At 36.5% G+C, this 16,978-nt stretch overlaps 3 protein-coding genes across 3 annotated transcripts; all 3 read left to right on the top strand.

Moving 5' to 3' along the window:
• Positions 1–1,527: 1,527 nt before the first annotated feature.
• Positions 1,528–4,347, top strand: LOC140883184 (translocase of chloroplast 34-like). The gene is made up of 8 exons (XM_073289550.1): positions 1,528–1,716; positions 1,945–2,048; positions 2,447–2,554; positions 2,659–2,783; positions 2,876–3,152; positions 3,489–3,557; positions 3,644–3,805; positions 4,042–4,347. The coding sequence occupies exons 2-8, from the start codon at positions 1,950–1,952 to the stop codon at positions 4,117–4,119; spliced, it is 918 nt and encodes a 305-aa protein (XP_073145651.1). The 5' UTR covers positions 1,528–1,716; positions 1,945–1,949; the 3' UTR covers positions 4,120–4,347.
• Positions 4,348–6,825: 2,478 nt separating this feature from the next.
• On the top strand, positions 6,826–10,019 carry LOC140884892 (cell division cycle 20.3, cofactor of APC complex-like). Its single transcript, XM_073291777.1, has 8 exons — positions 6,826–7,090; positions 7,216–7,317; positions 7,737–7,919; positions 8,183–8,452; positions 8,537–8,639; positions 8,727–9,043; positions 9,443–9,601; positions 9,680–10,019. Exons 1-8 carry the CDS (start codon positions 7,004–7,006, stop codon positions 9,821–9,823), a joined length of 1,365 nt encoding a protein of 454 aa, XP_073147878.1. The 5' UTR covers positions 6,826–7,003; the 3' UTR covers positions 9,824–10,019.
• Positions 10,020–10,869: 850 nt separating this feature from the next.
• Positions 10,870–16,645, top strand: LOC140881981 (ATP synthase subunit delta', mitochondrial-like). The gene is made up of 2 exons (XM_073287683.1): positions 10,870–11,209; positions 16,125–16,645. Exons 1-2 carry the CDS (start codon positions 10,943–10,945, stop codon positions 16,467–16,469), a joined length of 612 nt encoding a protein of 203 aa, XP_073143784.1. The 5' UTR covers positions 10,870–10,942; the 3' UTR covers positions 16,470–16,645.
• Positions 16,646–16,978: the final 333 nt, after the last annotated feature.

The raw sequence follows: 16,978 nt of genomic DNA on the forward strand, positions 1-16,978 counted from the left end.
GTCGTTTTCTTGTCCTTTAGTTCTATGTAGAAAGGTACATTGTGGCTGCGCTAGTCAGTGTACTAGAGACATTTGAATAATAGTTTGGACTGGTTAATAGGGCGTTCTGATCACGTTCCGATCTGATGTCTGTTATTTGAGTTTTTGCTTTTTCTTCTGCTGTTAAGCTCTTCTGCTTCTGTTTCTGCTGTTAAGCTCTTCTGCTTCGCGGTCTTCTGCTACTGTTGTTGATGTGCAAAGTTGTTTTGTTAAACACCGAAATTTAGATATTTGATTTTCTAACATAAAAGTTAATGCCGAATCTAATTTTTTTTAAAAAAACACTCAAAACAAATTTTATTTAGCTAAAAAACCAAGAAACACTTATTTACCGTGATTGCAAACTCTCCCATAATATAATTTAAATCGATATTTGCACGTTATTTTAAATTTGAATATGAAGAGGATACATTTGCATATAATATCATTAAATTAAATCTTTGTGAGAATTTTTTTATTCAGGCATGTTTGCATTAGTTTTATACTACATCCGTCCACTCATTTAAGTTTGTGTGTGTTTTCACACAGATTAAGAAAATGTTTAGAAATATAAATTTTATAGTGCAATTTTTTATTTTGCTCTTATTTAATGAATATTTTAATATAATAAAATAATATACAAATACTAACTGATAATACGTATATTTAAACCGATGAAAAACGGAATGTAGCCAAAATGAGCGGAGAGAGTACTCGATTATCTATTTGTTAATTGGGGTAAAATGAATTTTACATCTAGTTACGAAAAATCAAATTTAAGCAATATATTTTCTAAAAATATCTATTACTATTATTATGCAAGAGATCTTTAGTTGGTCTCTTGGTATGTTAAAATATTAAAAAATACAAGCCACCATGACACACGCAATTCGTGTCCCGTAAATATATAATTTGGTAAAGACTCTAATTTGATAAAGATGCCTACAGAAGAAATTCGAGTTTGACAGAGAAAAAAATGAAAGAGAAGGAAATACGTTAGAGGGAAAACCTATTAGAAAGTGGGAGAAAATGGAACATAAATAGAGTTTTTGCACTGTGGGGTGTGGGGGTATAATGGAAAAATTTTAAAAAATAACCATGACACCAAAAACAGTTTTTATAACCCACGCACACTTAATAATATAGTATAGATAGTATAGATTTTAAATAACACACACTAAAACTGTTTCTCTCCACTATTTCTATTTTTTTTTTAATTATTTTTATTTAATATATTATACAATTATTTTATTTATTTATTTTCAAATTCCAAATTATTTAAAAAAACTAATGAAATAGAAAATATCTAATAGAAGATATGGTGTTTTAAGTACTTAAGATAACCATTCTTAACAAAAAATTATTTTTATTGCTATAAATTTATTAAATTTTTTTTATTAAAATTAAATATAAAAAAAAAATTCGTTCACACGTTGTGTTTGCAAATATATTAGTTTAAATTAAATTCGTTTGAATTCCAAAATCCGTGATTAAGGTTAGCTCGAAGGATGTTATAGTAATTTAACATTCAGAGCCTTCACGAGTCGAAGGAGATAAAGTTGGTGCGGCGAACTCAAAGATAAGGTGTTCCTTCCCTCGATAGGGTTCGCTTAAACCTCCCTTTTTCTTTGAATTCCCCCATTTACATCAGCGAATTTATTGTGAAGTTCGAGGCAATTGAAGATTGGACGTGACTTCGTAAGTTTTTTTTCGACTTTTTTGATAGTTTCTTTTATCTTTTGTCTTTTTTTCAGTTTATCTTGTGTAATGTGTTCAAAGGTTGTTTTGTTGTTTTTCAAGTGGGTTTTGTCTCAAATTCATAAAAAAAATTTCTTTTACTACTTTTTGGCCATGAATGTTTATATATATATTTTTATCGTGTGTTAGCAAATTTTGATTCGGTAAATTATTTTTCATGGTTGGCAGTGGAGATGGCGGTGCAACTAGTTAGAGAATGGACTGCGATACAACAGTTTCCTGCAGCAACACAGGAAAAATTGGTTGACTTACTGTCAAAGTTAAAGAACCAGGTTCCACTTTTTTCACATGGCTTGATTGATGTTCTTGAGTATCATTTGTGGCAATAAATAAGATTGAACTTAAGATTGTAAGGATCTACTTCTACCAGTTTAGTTCCCATGAATAGGGTGAAAACATTGTTGACTGTGAATTCAAAATGAGAACAACTAGGGGCGACCAGTTGAGAGAAAAATATTCAAATTTCGAATGAAAACTTTACAAAGATGTTGGCCTTCACTCTCAAAAGATACCAGGTTCGCCGAGAACAGTAGGTGGAAGCTCGAGAATTGGTTCTCTGTATTTCTGTTTGGTTCTGTTTATTCCCTTGAAAATGTGGGTGGTCTTATCTGTAAGTACTTGATGTATAAAGTGTATCCATGGCAATAATGCAGTGTGTTATTTCCTGTAGAATGTCAATACATTGACAATCCTTGTGATGGGGAAAGGTGGTGTTGGAAAATCTTCCACCGTCAATTCGATCATTGGGGAACGAGTTGTCACAGTTAGTGCTTTTCAGGTATATGGTGGTGATCTGCCTGTGGTTTTTGTTTGCTTTTTATTTCATCATTTAAGTTTGAAGGATAATGAAATCATTAAGGCATGCATTCCATTTTGTTTCAGTCGGAAACTCCTAGGCCCGTGATTGTGTCACGATCACGATCAGGATTTACACTGAACATCATCGATACCCCAGGGCTTGTTGAGGGAGGATATGTCAGCGACCAAGTGCTTGAGACCATAAAAAGGTTTACATTAGAATATATTTGTGGGCAGTGGCTACCGATGGTTTATGATTCAAAAATAATATCCGAGTTTGACGTGATAAATTTGTTTGTAGCTTTCTGGGCAGGTTTCTTTTGAACAAGACAATAGATGTTCTCCTTTATGTGGATCGTTTGGATGCATATAGAGTGGATAATTTGGACAAACAGATTGTGAAAGCCATTACTGATGGTTTTGGCAAAGATATATGGCAAAAATCAATGGTTGTCCTCACACACGCTCAGCTCTCTCCTCCAGACTTATTGAGCTACGAGGAGTTCTCTTCTAGACGATCAGAGTCTCTTTTGAAATGCATCCGGCAAGGAGCTAGGATTAGTAAAACAGATGCTCAAGTATGCTTAAATTTTACGCCACTTTCACCCTCATTTTCTTTCTTCTAAAGAAAAAATTGTTTTCATCGTTTACCTGGAGTGAATCACTTTTCATCAATTAAAGAAATTGAACTGATAGACAAGCTGTGCTTAGGAATAGTTAGTGTTCTCAAGGACTATTTGGCTCAAAACATTTCTCTACGGGTTCTGAAACGTTTTAAGATTTCTTGTAATGTTTTTCAACTAATTATTCAAATAAAAGCAATTCAAGATTTAGCCATCCATTTGTTTAATGACTTGAGATACGTTGAGATGTCTGGTGTGGTCTCATTTTAGTTCTTTGCTGTTTTTTCGTAGAATTATGCCATTCCAGTTGCCTTGGTTGAGAATAGTGGGAGATGTAACAAGAATGAGTACGATGAGAAGGTCGGTTTGTTTTTAGACTTCCGGACTTCCTGTTTAGACTCTTCACAATTTTGTCAGTGGTCATAAATTGTTTATCTGCAATGTAGATCCTCCCAACCGGTTTGCCTTGGATACCCAATTTGGTTCGTACTATCACCGAAATTACCTTGAATGGAAGAAAGAGTATTCTTGTTGATCGGAAGCTGATTGAAGGACCAAACGCAAATGATAGAGGAAAGCTATTCATCCCTGTCATTCTAGGATTCCAAGTAAGTGATGTTCCAACACTTGTGTTATATAAGCATAAAGATTGACAGACATATATCAAATAATTGTAATTTGTTTTTTATGGAATGCATCTCTGATTGATGTACATGACAGCAAGATAAATTGCCATTTTGGGTCACAAGGTTTTGATAAAATTGATACCATGACATCTTTGCCAAATAGAGAAACCCGAATCTTATCGGAGTGATCCTTGATTCTTATTTTCTCCTTGTAACAGTACTTCTTTGTCATAAAAACAATCGAGAAGTGGATCGGCAAGGATGTCTCCAGAGAGACTAAATCTCCATGGGGGTAGCATAAATTCGTACTCGCCTTTCTCTCCTCGAGTTTCATTTTCTGTAATTTTTTCTTGAATCTTTTTTTTTTCTTGAATCTTGATATGTCCTGTTAGTTGAAATGCTTTTTAATATGTCCTGTTAGTTGTTAATTATTTCTGATTCATCAATGGTGTCCGGCTGTAGTTGTACTCGATGACGTACCTTTGAGTTCGATTTTTGTGCTGATTCAATTTTGATTTTTCTTAGTTTCTTGTGACTTGATGTACTAGTGTAGATTGTCTAGATGATCAAAATAATCGTTTTTCACAAAGTATCGTTTATTTATCTAAAGTTCAAAAAGTTCAAAGAGTAATGATACCCTGCACACCCTTACCCTGCACACCTGTGGGCACCTACCTACGTGGCGCGCCCACAACCACACAATTGTTTTTTACAAAAACTGGCTGACCAATCATGGACCGCCACGTATGCGGTACTCATGTTACCCTGCACATCTAGGGTGCAGGGTATCATTTCTATATATATATATATATATATATATATATATAGGAATCAAACAACAATATCATTAAATACCAATATCCTTGGATACAATTTTAAGAAGCCACATCAGGCCAGAGCACGCATTACACCAAAATTCATCATTAATATTAGAACATACAAACTTGGCTAGTGCGTGAGCTCTCGAATTTGCTTGTCTTCGAATATGAGCTATACCTATAATCGCACTGTCCAACAATAGCTCTTTATATTGATCAATTATGACTCCTTCTGTCCCAAAGCAATCTATTGAATCTGTCACTGCTTGGGCAGCTTCAACATTAGAGATAAGGAGACGCTTGCAGAATAATAAACCATGCCAAATAGCCATAAGTTCTCTCCCAAAAACAGAACTTGGACAACGTATTTTGAAAGCATTAGCACCCACCAAATTCTCAGTAGCATTCCTCACAATGACACCTATCGAATAATAACTTTTAACAGCATCAAAACACGCATCTACATCCAACCGAAAATGACCAATTCTTGGCTTTTCCCAACAAAACTTAGACTCCTTTGGACCAATATGAGAATTTCCAGAAATCACATTTTGAGCATTGCGAAACTCGGCAAGAAAGGAAGAAACCCATTGCACGTAAAATGGTTTCGAATACTTGATGAATCATGTTTTCGAGACCAGATTTCTCCCCAAATAGCCCAGGCAAAAACACAAAACAGTTCCACCGCATCCATATCAAACTTATGCAGTATCCCAAAAAGTATATCAGAAAAGGAGCAATGTTTATAGTCATGAAGAAAAGCCTCAAACATTCCATTCTTCCATAATGGCTTAATGAAGGGGCAATAAATCAATGAATGACAAGTAGAAGCTGGTCTTGACTTACACAAAAAACAGATATAGACATAGGCACATGGTTTCTCACCAAATTGGCTTCGGTCTGAATAAGATAATGAGTAGCGTGCCAAATAAAAATTTTTACCTTGAGAGGAATTTTTACCTTCCAAATTTTGGACCACCACGAGCTACTGGGCCGCGACGACGAGGAAGGATGGGGTCCAAAAACCCTATTTGAAGTTGATATTCCCATTTAACTGAATATTTTCTTTTGCGATCCCATTTCCTAAATCTCCGATCAGCTCCTCTCTCGGATTAAGTAGAATGTTTAGAATCTCCTCAACTTCAAATATGGGAAAATGATTCCTAAGAGCACCCTCGTTCCATCCTCCATTGGTGTCTATAAATTTCTTCACTTTCATTTTCGCATTTTCCATCACGTGCATAGAGCTCTTGCTCGATAGTATCCCCGATATCCATGCATCTTTAAATAGAGATGTCTTGAAAAACAAGTAGTTATCCTCGCAAAAAAATAAAAACATGTAGTTATTTTTCGACTTAATTAAATAAAAATAAAATAAAAAAAGTGTGTTCGTAAAATAATAATAATAATAATAGTTTTAATTTGTGTAAAAATCAGAAGTGTCAAAATAGGTTAGCAAGGTGAGACGACTCACAGCCCATCGCAACCTACCATTAGGTGGGACGAGATGACTTACTTTTTAGGCAGGTTTGAAAAACACCAACTGAATTCACTTATTTTAACTTATGGGTCGGGTACCGTCGCAACTGCTAGGCAGTTTGAGAAATCATCAAGTAAACACACCTATTTTAGATAACATGTCGAGTTAACCTGACGGATTTACGTATAATTTGACGAGTTGAGGTGGGCCAACCTACAACCCACTATTAAACTTAACCAGACATTGTTTGGTTTGATGTATTATTAATCTATATATAACTTATCCCATTTAATTTCGCGTTATTCTCGTCATATTATTTATCTATTTATTAATTATTAATTTTACATCAATTAAATCAAATAAATTATAATCTATTCATCAAATCAAATAATGTATTAATTATTTTTTTTATTTATTTTTAATTTACATTATATTAATTATTTATGTATTACTTATCCTATCACTCAAACAAAACGGTGCCTTAGATCGGTACAAGACCATCCAACCTCATCGTTTGGTGGTGGAGGAATGGACAACCCAAATATTTTATATGGTGGGATTGGTCGATCCAAGAGACCTAATATATTTCGATAGATGTTGTATAAAAACAAAAAAAAATCAATATATTAATCAATGTAAAAAAGATTCCTATTAATGGCAACGGTTCAATATTACCCAACGGCAAGTCTTCATCCTACAGAGGAAAAGCGACCCATTTTTTTTGGCGCCAAGCATCGCCAGATAATTGATGTTCGGAAGCTCTAACAAGATAAAGAAATCGGTACGATTTCTCGTCAAAAACCGCGTTAACAGTTGATCGACGAGATGTTTCGGTGCATGTGCGCTGGATTTTGTTTCTGGGTTTTGTAAAATTTTGAACTCATGGATCATGAATGCGACTGGAGACTTCAATCCGACTGGTACTCTCCTACTCGCCTCCACGACAGTCCTGTGGAGTACGATTTCCCGGTACGGATTTCGTAAAATTTTCTTGATTCTTTCAAAGAATCGCTCCAGTTTCTACATCAGTTCCTTGAACCATCGAGGGGTTCGTAAGATTTAATGCTTATTTTATTGAAATTGTTGTGTTTTAGGGAGATAGATTTATCCCGAATAGGAGCCTGATGGATCTTGATCAAGCCCACGGTGCATTGACAACAAGGAATAATGCAGGCCTCAAGGAGACTAACTTCAGAGTTGAGCGTTTTTTTTGTTTTTAAATTAATTTTTTAATCAGTCAATAAATTAGGGTTTATAGTTTTCTTGAATGGATATTGTGGGTATTTGATGGTATTTTTACTCTTGGACATGATGGTGCTGTTGCAGAACGAGTAATTTTACTTGATGAGAAAGCAAATGAGAATTTCTTAATGTTGGATTTTGCGTTAGAAAAGAATGTTCATCTAAAGAAATTTTCAGGCAATAAGGACTTTTGTTTATAAGGGAGAGAAATTTTGCATTTTTAATATGTAAGCTAATCATAATAAGAAGGGTGCACATTTTTTATTTCTAAACAGTTTATTGACGAAAATTGATATTATTATATAGCGTGGCATTCGATTCAATAGATGGATAAGTGACTACTAGTTCTTGTTCTCGTCTGAATACAAATCAGATTGCATATCGAAAGAAGTTGGAAAATTTGACTTTGAATGTTGAAGGAAGGCCATTTCAGATGCTGGTTTTCAGGGGCAGCCCCAAATCGAGTAGAAAATCACAATCACCCCATATGATTAATGAGATGAGACGTAGTGACGAGGATATCTCAGATCGTAAGCCCTTACGACAGTTCCCTAAGGTACGTAATGACATGCCTGAGATTAAAACTTCTGCTGTTAATTTTTACTTTCCCATATTCACACTTCCCTTTCCCTGCACAAGTGCAAGTTGCTTAATCAAAAGCACGAGTTCTCAAAATTGGTCATATATACATCTTCTCTGGTTTTAGATCACATATATTTGTTTGATGTCATCTTTATGTTATTATACTAAATTTGCAAGTGCAAATGTTTTTTAATCAATTTTTCATTGGCAAGCTTACATGTATATGCCGATGTGCAGCAAGAATCCTGTGTTCTGGATGCACCTAATATAAAGAATGATTACTATCTCAACGTCATGGACTGGGGAAAAACCAACATTCTTGCTGTTGCCTTGGGCACAAAATTATACCTATGGAATGCAGATAGTCGTAAAATTTCGTTGATATCCGAAGCCAACATCAATGATGACTATCCTACTGCTGTTGTCTGGTCTGAAGATGCCAAAACTATAGCAGCAGGATACAGGTCCTCTGCAATAGAGCTCTATGATGCTGAGACATTTAAGCGTGTAAGAACTATGTATATGTTCTTTGGTTTCAGATCCATGTGAATTTTGTGTTGGATTGAAGTTCTGTATATATTTTTCACTCAGGTGAGATGTCTTAAAGGTCACCGGAGAAGGGTTGGCTGTATCGCATGGAACAATCACATATTGACATCGGGAAGCTGTGATAGATCCATTATTAATCACGATGGTATTCAAGTTTGATCGTTTATAACATCAAGTGAGATTATGAACCTAGTTCGTTTGATCACATTTTAGTTTGTATCTTGTTTGTCAGTAAGAGCAAAGAACAGCTTGATATGTAATGTGAAAGTTCACACTCATGAAGTTTGCGGTTTGACGTGGTCGAGCACTGGAAATATTCTAGCAAGCGGTGGCAATGACAATCTTGTGTACATATGGAATGCATGCAAAATGAGCTCAATGCATTACATTCACCGATTTAATAGTCATTGTGCAGCCGTGAAGGCTCTTGCTTGGTGCCCCTATAACAATGACTTACTAGCTTCTGGAGGAGGCACAGATGACGGCACACTCAAGTTGTGGAATGTGCAGAAAGGAACCTGTGTTCACAGTGTAAATACTAAAGCACAGGCAAGTTAAATACTTTTCTGCGTCTCAGGTGATTTTAAACTATCTTTAACTAGTGGTTTTACATTTGATCTTTGATGATTTCCTTTTTCTGATGATCAAGAACAAAGCTAGGATTTCTACTTATTAGGGCTCGCCAAAATGTATAATAGCAATGTTAAGAGTGTGGAACTTGGGGGTTGGAGCCTGGAGGCTACATTTCTAATACACATGCAAATATGTAGGACTTTAGTGTCTTCCTCGTGCCAAAATTTATTGCTATTCGTGACTCTATAACCCAAAATCTTTTAAATTATACCATATTCAGGCGTAACGACAAGCGGCGACCACTCCTTACCAGTTGCATCCTTGCTGCTTCGTTATTACTCAATAAACTTGGTTTTGTGGGTGTTGCTTGAACAGATATGTGGGCTGATATGGAACAGTCATCATAAAGAGATACTGAGTGGACATGGCTATGGTACTGAATGTCACAACCAAATATGTTTATGGAGGTATCCATCCATGTCCAAAATCGGACAATCATCGAGCCACGCATCTAGAGTTCTTCATCTTTCCCAGGTCTGATATAACACTTGGCGTAATTCAAAATTTCAAAAAATGAAATTAACTTGTCATTCGTTTTTTCATTTTGTACAGAGCCCGGATGGACTAACCGTGGTCGCGGCTGGAGCAGATGAAACTCTGCGATTCTGGGAGGTGTTTGGTCCAGCACAGGATACCAGTTCCGACGACTCATATTTGAAAAGTCTGTTGTCTTTCAAGACATCACTCATAAGATGATCTGAAATGGAAAGACAGAAAGTGCTACACTTTTGCTGTTTGTTATTTTCTGCTTCATGTGAATGGCTTTTATTAGTCAGTTTAAAAATTTCTTGACTTTTTTCTTTAAAAAAATTTTGTTTCTTGAATTTTTGGGTTCGAAACACTCTGGATTAATGGATTTGAAGTCTGTCTCATGTACTTGTTTTCGTAGAGACGTAAACTGGAAAAAAAATAAATTTTTGATCTTATAATTTGTCAATTTGTAATTTTTATAATCTATGTTTTCAAATTTTAGTGCTAGTCTTGTTCTCTTGTATTTTTTTTTTATTTTTGACAAATTTAGTTTTTTTCATCGGAACTTTAATGTAACAGTGTATACTTTGCCATTACATTAACACCATATCAACGCCACACAAAAAAATGATTAAAATCATCAAAAAAAATTAAAATCTCATAACACAGAGGATTCCGTGAAAATGTGTACATGACAAAAAAAAAAATTCCAAATAAAATTCGCTTACCTAAAATTCATTACCGGGTTTTAGTAGTTCTCAGAGATTGGGCGGGGATCAAAATTTTACCTAAATATATTATATTATATATATATCTATTCTATCTATTCCATATTATAATGCATGAGGGTGCTAGAATAACCGTTTTTGGTCATTTTAATGGTTGTACCAAATTACCCCACCAGCATATAACTACCCCACTTTCTCACATTCTTCTCCATGTTATTTTCTTAACCATCTATTTTGTAATAGTGAAAAATAAATCACGATAATATATATATATATATATATATATATATATATATATAAATAAAGTTTCTTTCAAGTGCCCACCTACCATGTCCATCATCATGCCTACCAATGACGTAGCACTATTTTTTATCACATCCAAATAAAATAATGTCACATCATTGATAAACATGATGGTGTGAGCTTCGCGTGTGCATGAATGCTAATATAAATTAAAATCTATGACAAAAGAAATTGGTGGGCCTAAAATTCGAGCCCAAATAAAACCCACATAATTACCCGAATTGCGAAACTTTTGTCTCTGGTCTACCATCTAGTCCTCCACTTCTGAGTTCTGATTTCCTCCTAACGCCATACACGCGCTCAGCCAGCAAGAATGTTGAGGCGGGCTCCACGGTTCCTCCTTGATCGAGCTTCCGCCGCAACGATGCGGTGGTGCCGCCCGTTCTCCTCTGATTTACCGGCGGAGGCTTCCGGCGACTCCACGTTCGTTGACGCGTGGAAGAAAGTGGTACCTAACATTGACCCGCCAAAGACCCCAAGTGCTTACATGGCGCCGCGACCCCCAGTCCCATCCACCTTACCCTCTAAACTAACCGTCAATTTGGTTCTTCCCTATGATTCCATCTTGTCTGCTAAAGAGGTACAATCGTGAGCAATTACTTTTGTTTATGGTGTAGTTTGATGTGATGGTTAAGTGACATTGCAAGTGTCTCTGTTGAATGGATTTCTGCTTTTTTTTTAGCCCCTTTGGATGCGTTGCCAGGAAATGATGGGACTCTTTAAGTTTGATTTTAGGGTTTCAGGTGTTTTGCTTCACTTGTCAGCTAAGTAGATGTTGGTTTCCATTATATTGAGATGTTTAAAGATCACGGATGCAGTATAGGGGAAATGGGTGTATTGATTAGATTTAGCTACTGATGTTATGAGGTTGTTTATTATTTTAAGTTTGTTAATTGTAGATCATTCCATATATTTAATTTTGAATTAGTCAACTGGAGTGTTAATTAGTTTCTCAAGTGATGGGTTAGTGGGTAATTAGACTAGGAAGTTATTTAACTTCTAGGTAGTTTATCTTTTGTTGATATGTAAAACTTGTGTTTTGTAGTTTGTAAGTCAGTGGGCATTCACAGAATATTCAGAGAGAGTTGAGTGGATTTCATCACTTGTATAACTCTTGTATTTGAATGAAGAATTTGGTGATGGGAAATTTTCTTTGTGTCTCTTTTATAAGCTTTCTCATATTTACACTTTTCCAACGGAATACAACATTCCCTTAACAATTTCCGCTGCCAAAATCTCAACAAATTGGTATCAAAGCCAGGTTGAGGGTTGAGGGTGCAACGATGACGTCCACAAAGTTTGATCTGGAGAAATTCAATGGAAACAACGATTTTGGATTATGGAGGATTAAAATGCGAGCGTTGCTGGTTCACCAAGGCCTCGATCTTGCCTTGAAGGAGCAGAAAGAATTACCAGCAAGTTTATCGGCCCAAGAAAAGGCTGATTTACTTCACAAGGCCCACAGCATACTGATCTTAAACTTGTCTGATTCGGTTTTGAGGAAGGTGGCGAAGGAAGATACAGCTGCTGGAGTGTGGAGTAAACTAGAGTCTTTGTACATGACAAAAACTCTAGTGAGCAGGTTATTCTTGAAGCAATCCTTGTATGCTTTCAAGATGAGGGAGGATGGTGATCTCGAATCTCAACTAGATGCATTTGAGAAAATAATCCAAGACTTGGAAAACATTGGAGTGGCGGTGGATGATGAGGATCAGGCACTTTTACTGATCAGTTCTTTACCAGGATCATACTTAAATTTTGTGGACACGTTGCTGTATGGAAGGGAGAGTTTGTCTCTGGAAGATGCCCAAAGTACACTGAGATCTAAGGATTTAAAAAAGAAATCAGATGCAAAAGACAGAGACAGGAATAGTGAAGGATTAAATGTGAGAGGAAGGCAACAAAAGAAGGAGATCAATAAACAAAGAAGTAGACCAAGGTCACTGTCAAAGACAAAGCTGAAATGCTTTGTGTGTCATAAAGAAGGACATTTCAAACGTGATTGTCCAGAGAGGAGGAAGAAGAAGTCGAAGGATGATGAGCAAAAGGATGAAGCTAATGTTATTGAGGGATATGACACAGCCGAAGCTCTCATGGCTTTTTTTGATGCTTTGAGGACTTCCTCTGGAAATCTCATGGAGGAGTGGATCTTAGACTCCGGATGCACGTTTCATATGACACACCACAAGGTATGCCTTCAAAACTTTAAAAGTTTATCCGGGCCAAAAGTACTTCTCGGAGATGATAAATCATGTGCAGTGGAGGGAATAGGCACTGTGAGTCTCAAATTACATGATGGCATGGTAAGAACGTTGCAGGATGTGAGATACATTCCTTAGCTTAAGAGGAATCTTATCTCACTTGGTGAATTTGATAAGGCTGGATACACTTTTACCGGAGACAACAAAAGCTTGAGGATTATCAAGGGAGCCATGGTCATGTACAAGGGGGAACTGAGACATGGATTATATCATCTGCTGGGAAAAGTTGTAACATATTCAGTCTGTAATCTTGTGACCGGGAGAAGGAATACAACTTCTTTATGGCACAAGAGACTGGGTCATGTAAGTCACAAAGGTATTTAGGAACTCAAGAAGCAAGGAGCGTTGGGGGATCATCTTGAGGATGACTTGGAATTTTGTGAGTATTGTACTCTTGGCAAAACTCACAAGGTGAAATTCAACACTGGACAACATACAACTAGATCAAAATTGGACTACATACACATGGACTTATGGGGACCAACAAAGACTCATTCACATGCTGGTGCAGTGTATCTCTTGACCATAGTGGATGATTATTCCAGAAAACTATGGGTCTTTCCACTTGCCAGCAAGGATCAGACTTTCCAAAAGTTCAAGGAATGGAAGACACTGATTGAAACTCAATCAGGGAGGAGGATCAAGGCCATAAGGACTGACAATGGAATGAAATTCTTGTCAAGGGAGTTCAAGGATCTATGTGCAGAAGGAGGAATACTAAGGCACAGGACTGTTCCAGTTAATCCCCAACAAAAGGGCTTGGCTGAGAGGTTCAATAGAACCTTGCTTGAGAGAATACGGTGCATGCTTATTGATGCAAATCTGCCAAAAACATTCTGGGCAGAGGCTGCCGTCACAGCAACATATTTGATCAACAGGTGCCCTTCTACAACATTAAAATTCAAAACACCTCAGGAAATCTGGAGTGGGAAGCTGCCTGATTACAGTATGTTAAGAACTTTTGGTTGCTTAGCATATGTGCATATCAGGCAAGATAAATTGGATGCTAGGGCATTAAAGTGTATTTTCTTGGGATATCCAGAAGGTGTTAAAGGCTACAAACTTTGGTGCCTGGAGACTGGATACAAGAAGTGCTTAATTAGCAGAGACATGGTGTTCAAGGAAGATGAAATGGCTATGAGGAAGGAGAAAGGGAGGGACCTGGACAATACTCCATTTAGTTCAGAGATTGAAGGCTGGATTGAAGCAAGAATTTGAGATGAAAGATATTGGTGAAGCTGTCAAAATCCTAGGCATGGAAATTGCGAGGGACAGGAGAAAGGGACTTCTGTATCTCACCCAAAAAGGATATTTGGAGAAGGTACTGAAAAAATTCAGTATGCTTGAGGCCAAGGGAGTTCAGATACCAATGGCATCTCATTTCAAGTTGTCCAAGTATCAATCACCAAAAACAGAGGATGAAGAGGATCATATAGATAAAGTGCCATATGCAAATGTTGTGGGATCTATTATGTACGCCATGGTATGCACAAGACCTGACTTGGCATATGCAATGAGCGTGATCAGCAGGTTTATAAAACCTGGGAAGATTCATTGGGAGGCTGCTAAGTGGACATTGAGATACTTAAAGGAAACAATGAATTATGGCCTGAGATTTGGGGGATCAGACTCCAAAGACAGGGAATTGGACTTAGGCGATGATGGAGGAGCTGGAATAGTCAGAGGATATAGTGATTCAGATTTTGCTGGGTGCAAAGACAGCAGGAAATCACTTTCTGTTTATGTATTCACCATGTTTGGGACTGCAATAAGCTGGAGATCAAGCTTGCAGACAGAAGTAGCACTCTCCACAACTGAAGCTGAGTTCATATCATTAACTGAAGCAGTAAAAGAAGCTTGTGGATCAAGGGATTCTTAAGGGAGCTCGGGATAGAACAGAAGTTTGAGGATTGTCTACAGAGTACAGGGATCGAAGACTCTTGAATTCAGGAATGAAGGAGGAGATTTGTAGATCATTCCAGATATTTAATTTTGAATTAGTCAACTGGAGTGTTAATTAGTTTCTCAAGTGATGGGTTAGTGGGTAATTAGACTAGGAAGTTATTTAACTTCTAGGTAGTTTATCTTTTGTTGATATGTAAAACTTGTGTTTTGAAGTTTGTAAGTCAGTGGGCATTCACAGAATCTTCAGAGAGAGTTGAGTGGATTTCATCACTTGTATAACTCTTGTATTTGAATGAAGAATTTGGTTCTGGGAAATTTTCTTTGTGTCTCTTCTATAAGCTTTCCCATATTTACACTTTTCCAACGGAATACAACATTCCCTTAACAATTTCCGCTGCCAAAATTTCAACAAATTGAAGCGGCTCATGTAATTTTGAAACCTGCTCGCAATTGTGTGCGTTATATTGGGAGAATGCCGGTTAATATGGATATAAGTATATCTGTTTGATTTGAAAATGTTCTGGTTTATTTTTATTTTGAGTAGATCTTTTTGAAAAAAAATAAAGCTTTCAAGTCCTTGATCACAGAGGTATCATGCTTGGCTTATTGTATGTATATTTTACCAGATCGTAGAAATAAGTTTAGTTTAACTGAGATGTTTAGAAATGATTAGCTGATACCATTTTAGTATCTATAGAATTATGATGCAGCTATTTCAGCAGTTCAAATTTTGCGGCCTTCAACAGCGTGATCCAAATATTCAGACTTTTCACTTGAAATCTAATATGGTGTGTCTAATTGAAATATATATAAAGTGTTTTTTGTGTGTTTTTATGTCAGACTGATCAGTTAAATAAAACATGTCATGTTATTTCCTTTATGCCATTTTATGGCACTTGTGTTTACTTATAAAGGATGTTTCATAAGGTTTGTGAAGATAGGTTAATTCATTCTGATAAACGAGACGAAGGTACTGTTTGGACTTTCCTAATCAATACATTTTTTCTTTATTTCAGTTTGCTTTCAAGCTTTTACCTCTGAATTTCTCAATGTACAGCTATTTCATTTGTGAAGCACTGATGTTCTTGATTAGAAGCTTCCCACTTAGGTCTAAGACATTGGTTGGAACAAATAACTTAGAAATAGCTCATCAATCCTGAGGGTGTAATTTTGCTTACACTCCGGCTCTAAACCCTCAAGAACTGCCTGCTTTGATTCATGAAAATTTCACATGATTTGATTTGATAGTTGCTTATTTGCTATAGCTTTCCTGAAGATGATTTGTGGCACTTGACGTTGTTGGTTTGTTGGTGTGTTGTATCATAATAGGTTGATATGGTCATAGTCCCTGCAACTACTGGACAGATGGGTGTTTTGCCTGGTCATGTAGCTACGATCGCTGAGCTTAAACCTGGTATTTTATCAGTTCATGATGGTAACGACATAAACAAATATTTTCTGAGCAGCGGGTTTGCCTTTATCCACGCGAACTCTGTTGCTGATATAATAGCTGTTGAGGCCACGCCTGTGGACCGCATTGATCCAGATTTGGTTCAGAAAGGGCTTGTCGAATTCCAACAAAAGTTAAACTCAGCATCAACCGATGTTGAGAAAGCTGAAGCCCAAATCGGGGTTGATTTACACAGTGCTCTGAGTGCCGCTCTCACGGGTTAAAAGCTAGTAGTAGTACATAGAGACATGTTTCTTTTATCCACATTTTTCTTTCCTGTTTGAGTTGAATCTTTTTGTACCCATTCGCAGTGGCTGGCTTTCAGCTTCTTGTTGAAACGATCATCTCTAAATCGTGAGATTAAGGGGCTTCTTGAATAAATTTTGAGACAAATTTGGCTCTGATACGTTTCTTGAACTTGTGATTTGGTATCAGTTTTATTTTCCCATCGTACTACTAAATGTGTTCCATGCATCATGGTAATTGCTTTCATCCATCAATCCTCTGTTTCTCCAAAAGTTCATTCAATATGTGTCCACTAGACTCCTCTTTTAACAAAAGAAATGTGTGGAAATAGTTATTTTCTCTCATCCATCAATCCTCTTCTCCTAGTTAATGACTTAATGTATGTTTCCTTTTAAATATAGACCTTCCACCTGTATGCATAAAAGAAAATATGGGAAAGCAAAGATCCAAAAAATGTTGGAAGTTTCTATTGTGTAAAACAAAGACG

The sequence above is a fragment of the Henckelia pumila genome, chromosome 2 (assembly GCF_033568475.1).
Source record: "Henckelia pumila isolate YLH828 chromosome 2, ASM3356847v2, whole genome shotgun sequence".
NCBI classification, from domain to species: domain Eukaryota; kingdom Viridiplantae; phylum Streptophyta; class Magnoliopsida; order Lamiales; family Gesneriaceae; genus Henckelia; species Henckelia pumila.

Excerpts from the sequence above, each read along its gene's own strand:
- LOC140883184 (XM_073289550.1), top strand. The coding sequence starts at position 1,950 with ATGGCGGTGCAACTAGTTAGAGAATGGACTGCGATACAACAGTTTCCT. Across the intron at positions 2,555-2,658 it reads TCACAGTTAGTGCTTTTCAG|TCGGAAACTCCTAGGCCCGT; the intron begins GTATATGGTGGT and ends ATTTTGTTTCAG. Across the intron at positions 3,806-4,041 it reads CTGTCATTCTAGGATTCCAA|TACTTCTTTGTCATAAAAAC; the intron begins GTAAGTGATGTT and ends TCCTTGTAACAG.
- LOC140884892 (XM_073291777.1), top strand. The coding sequence starts at position 7,004 with ATGGATCATGAATGCGACTGGAGACTTCAATCCGACTGGTACTCTCCT. Across the intron at positions 8,453-8,536 it reads ATGCTGAGACATTTAAGCGT|GTGAGATGTCTTAAAGGTCA; the intron begins GTAAGAACTATG and ends TTTTTCACTCAG. Across the intron at positions 9,044-9,442 it reads GTGTAAATACTAAAGCACAG|ATATGTGGGCTGATATGGAA; the intron begins GCAAGTTAAATA and ends TTGCTTGAACAG.
- LOC140881981 (XM_073287683.1), top strand. The coding sequence starts at position 10,943 with ATGTTGAGGCGGGCTCCACGGTTCCTCCTTGATCGAGCTTCCGCCGCA. Across the intron at positions 11,210-16,124 it reads CCATCTTGTCTGCTAAAGAG|GTTGATATGGTCATAGTCCC; the intron begins GTACAATCGTGA and ends GTATCATAATAG.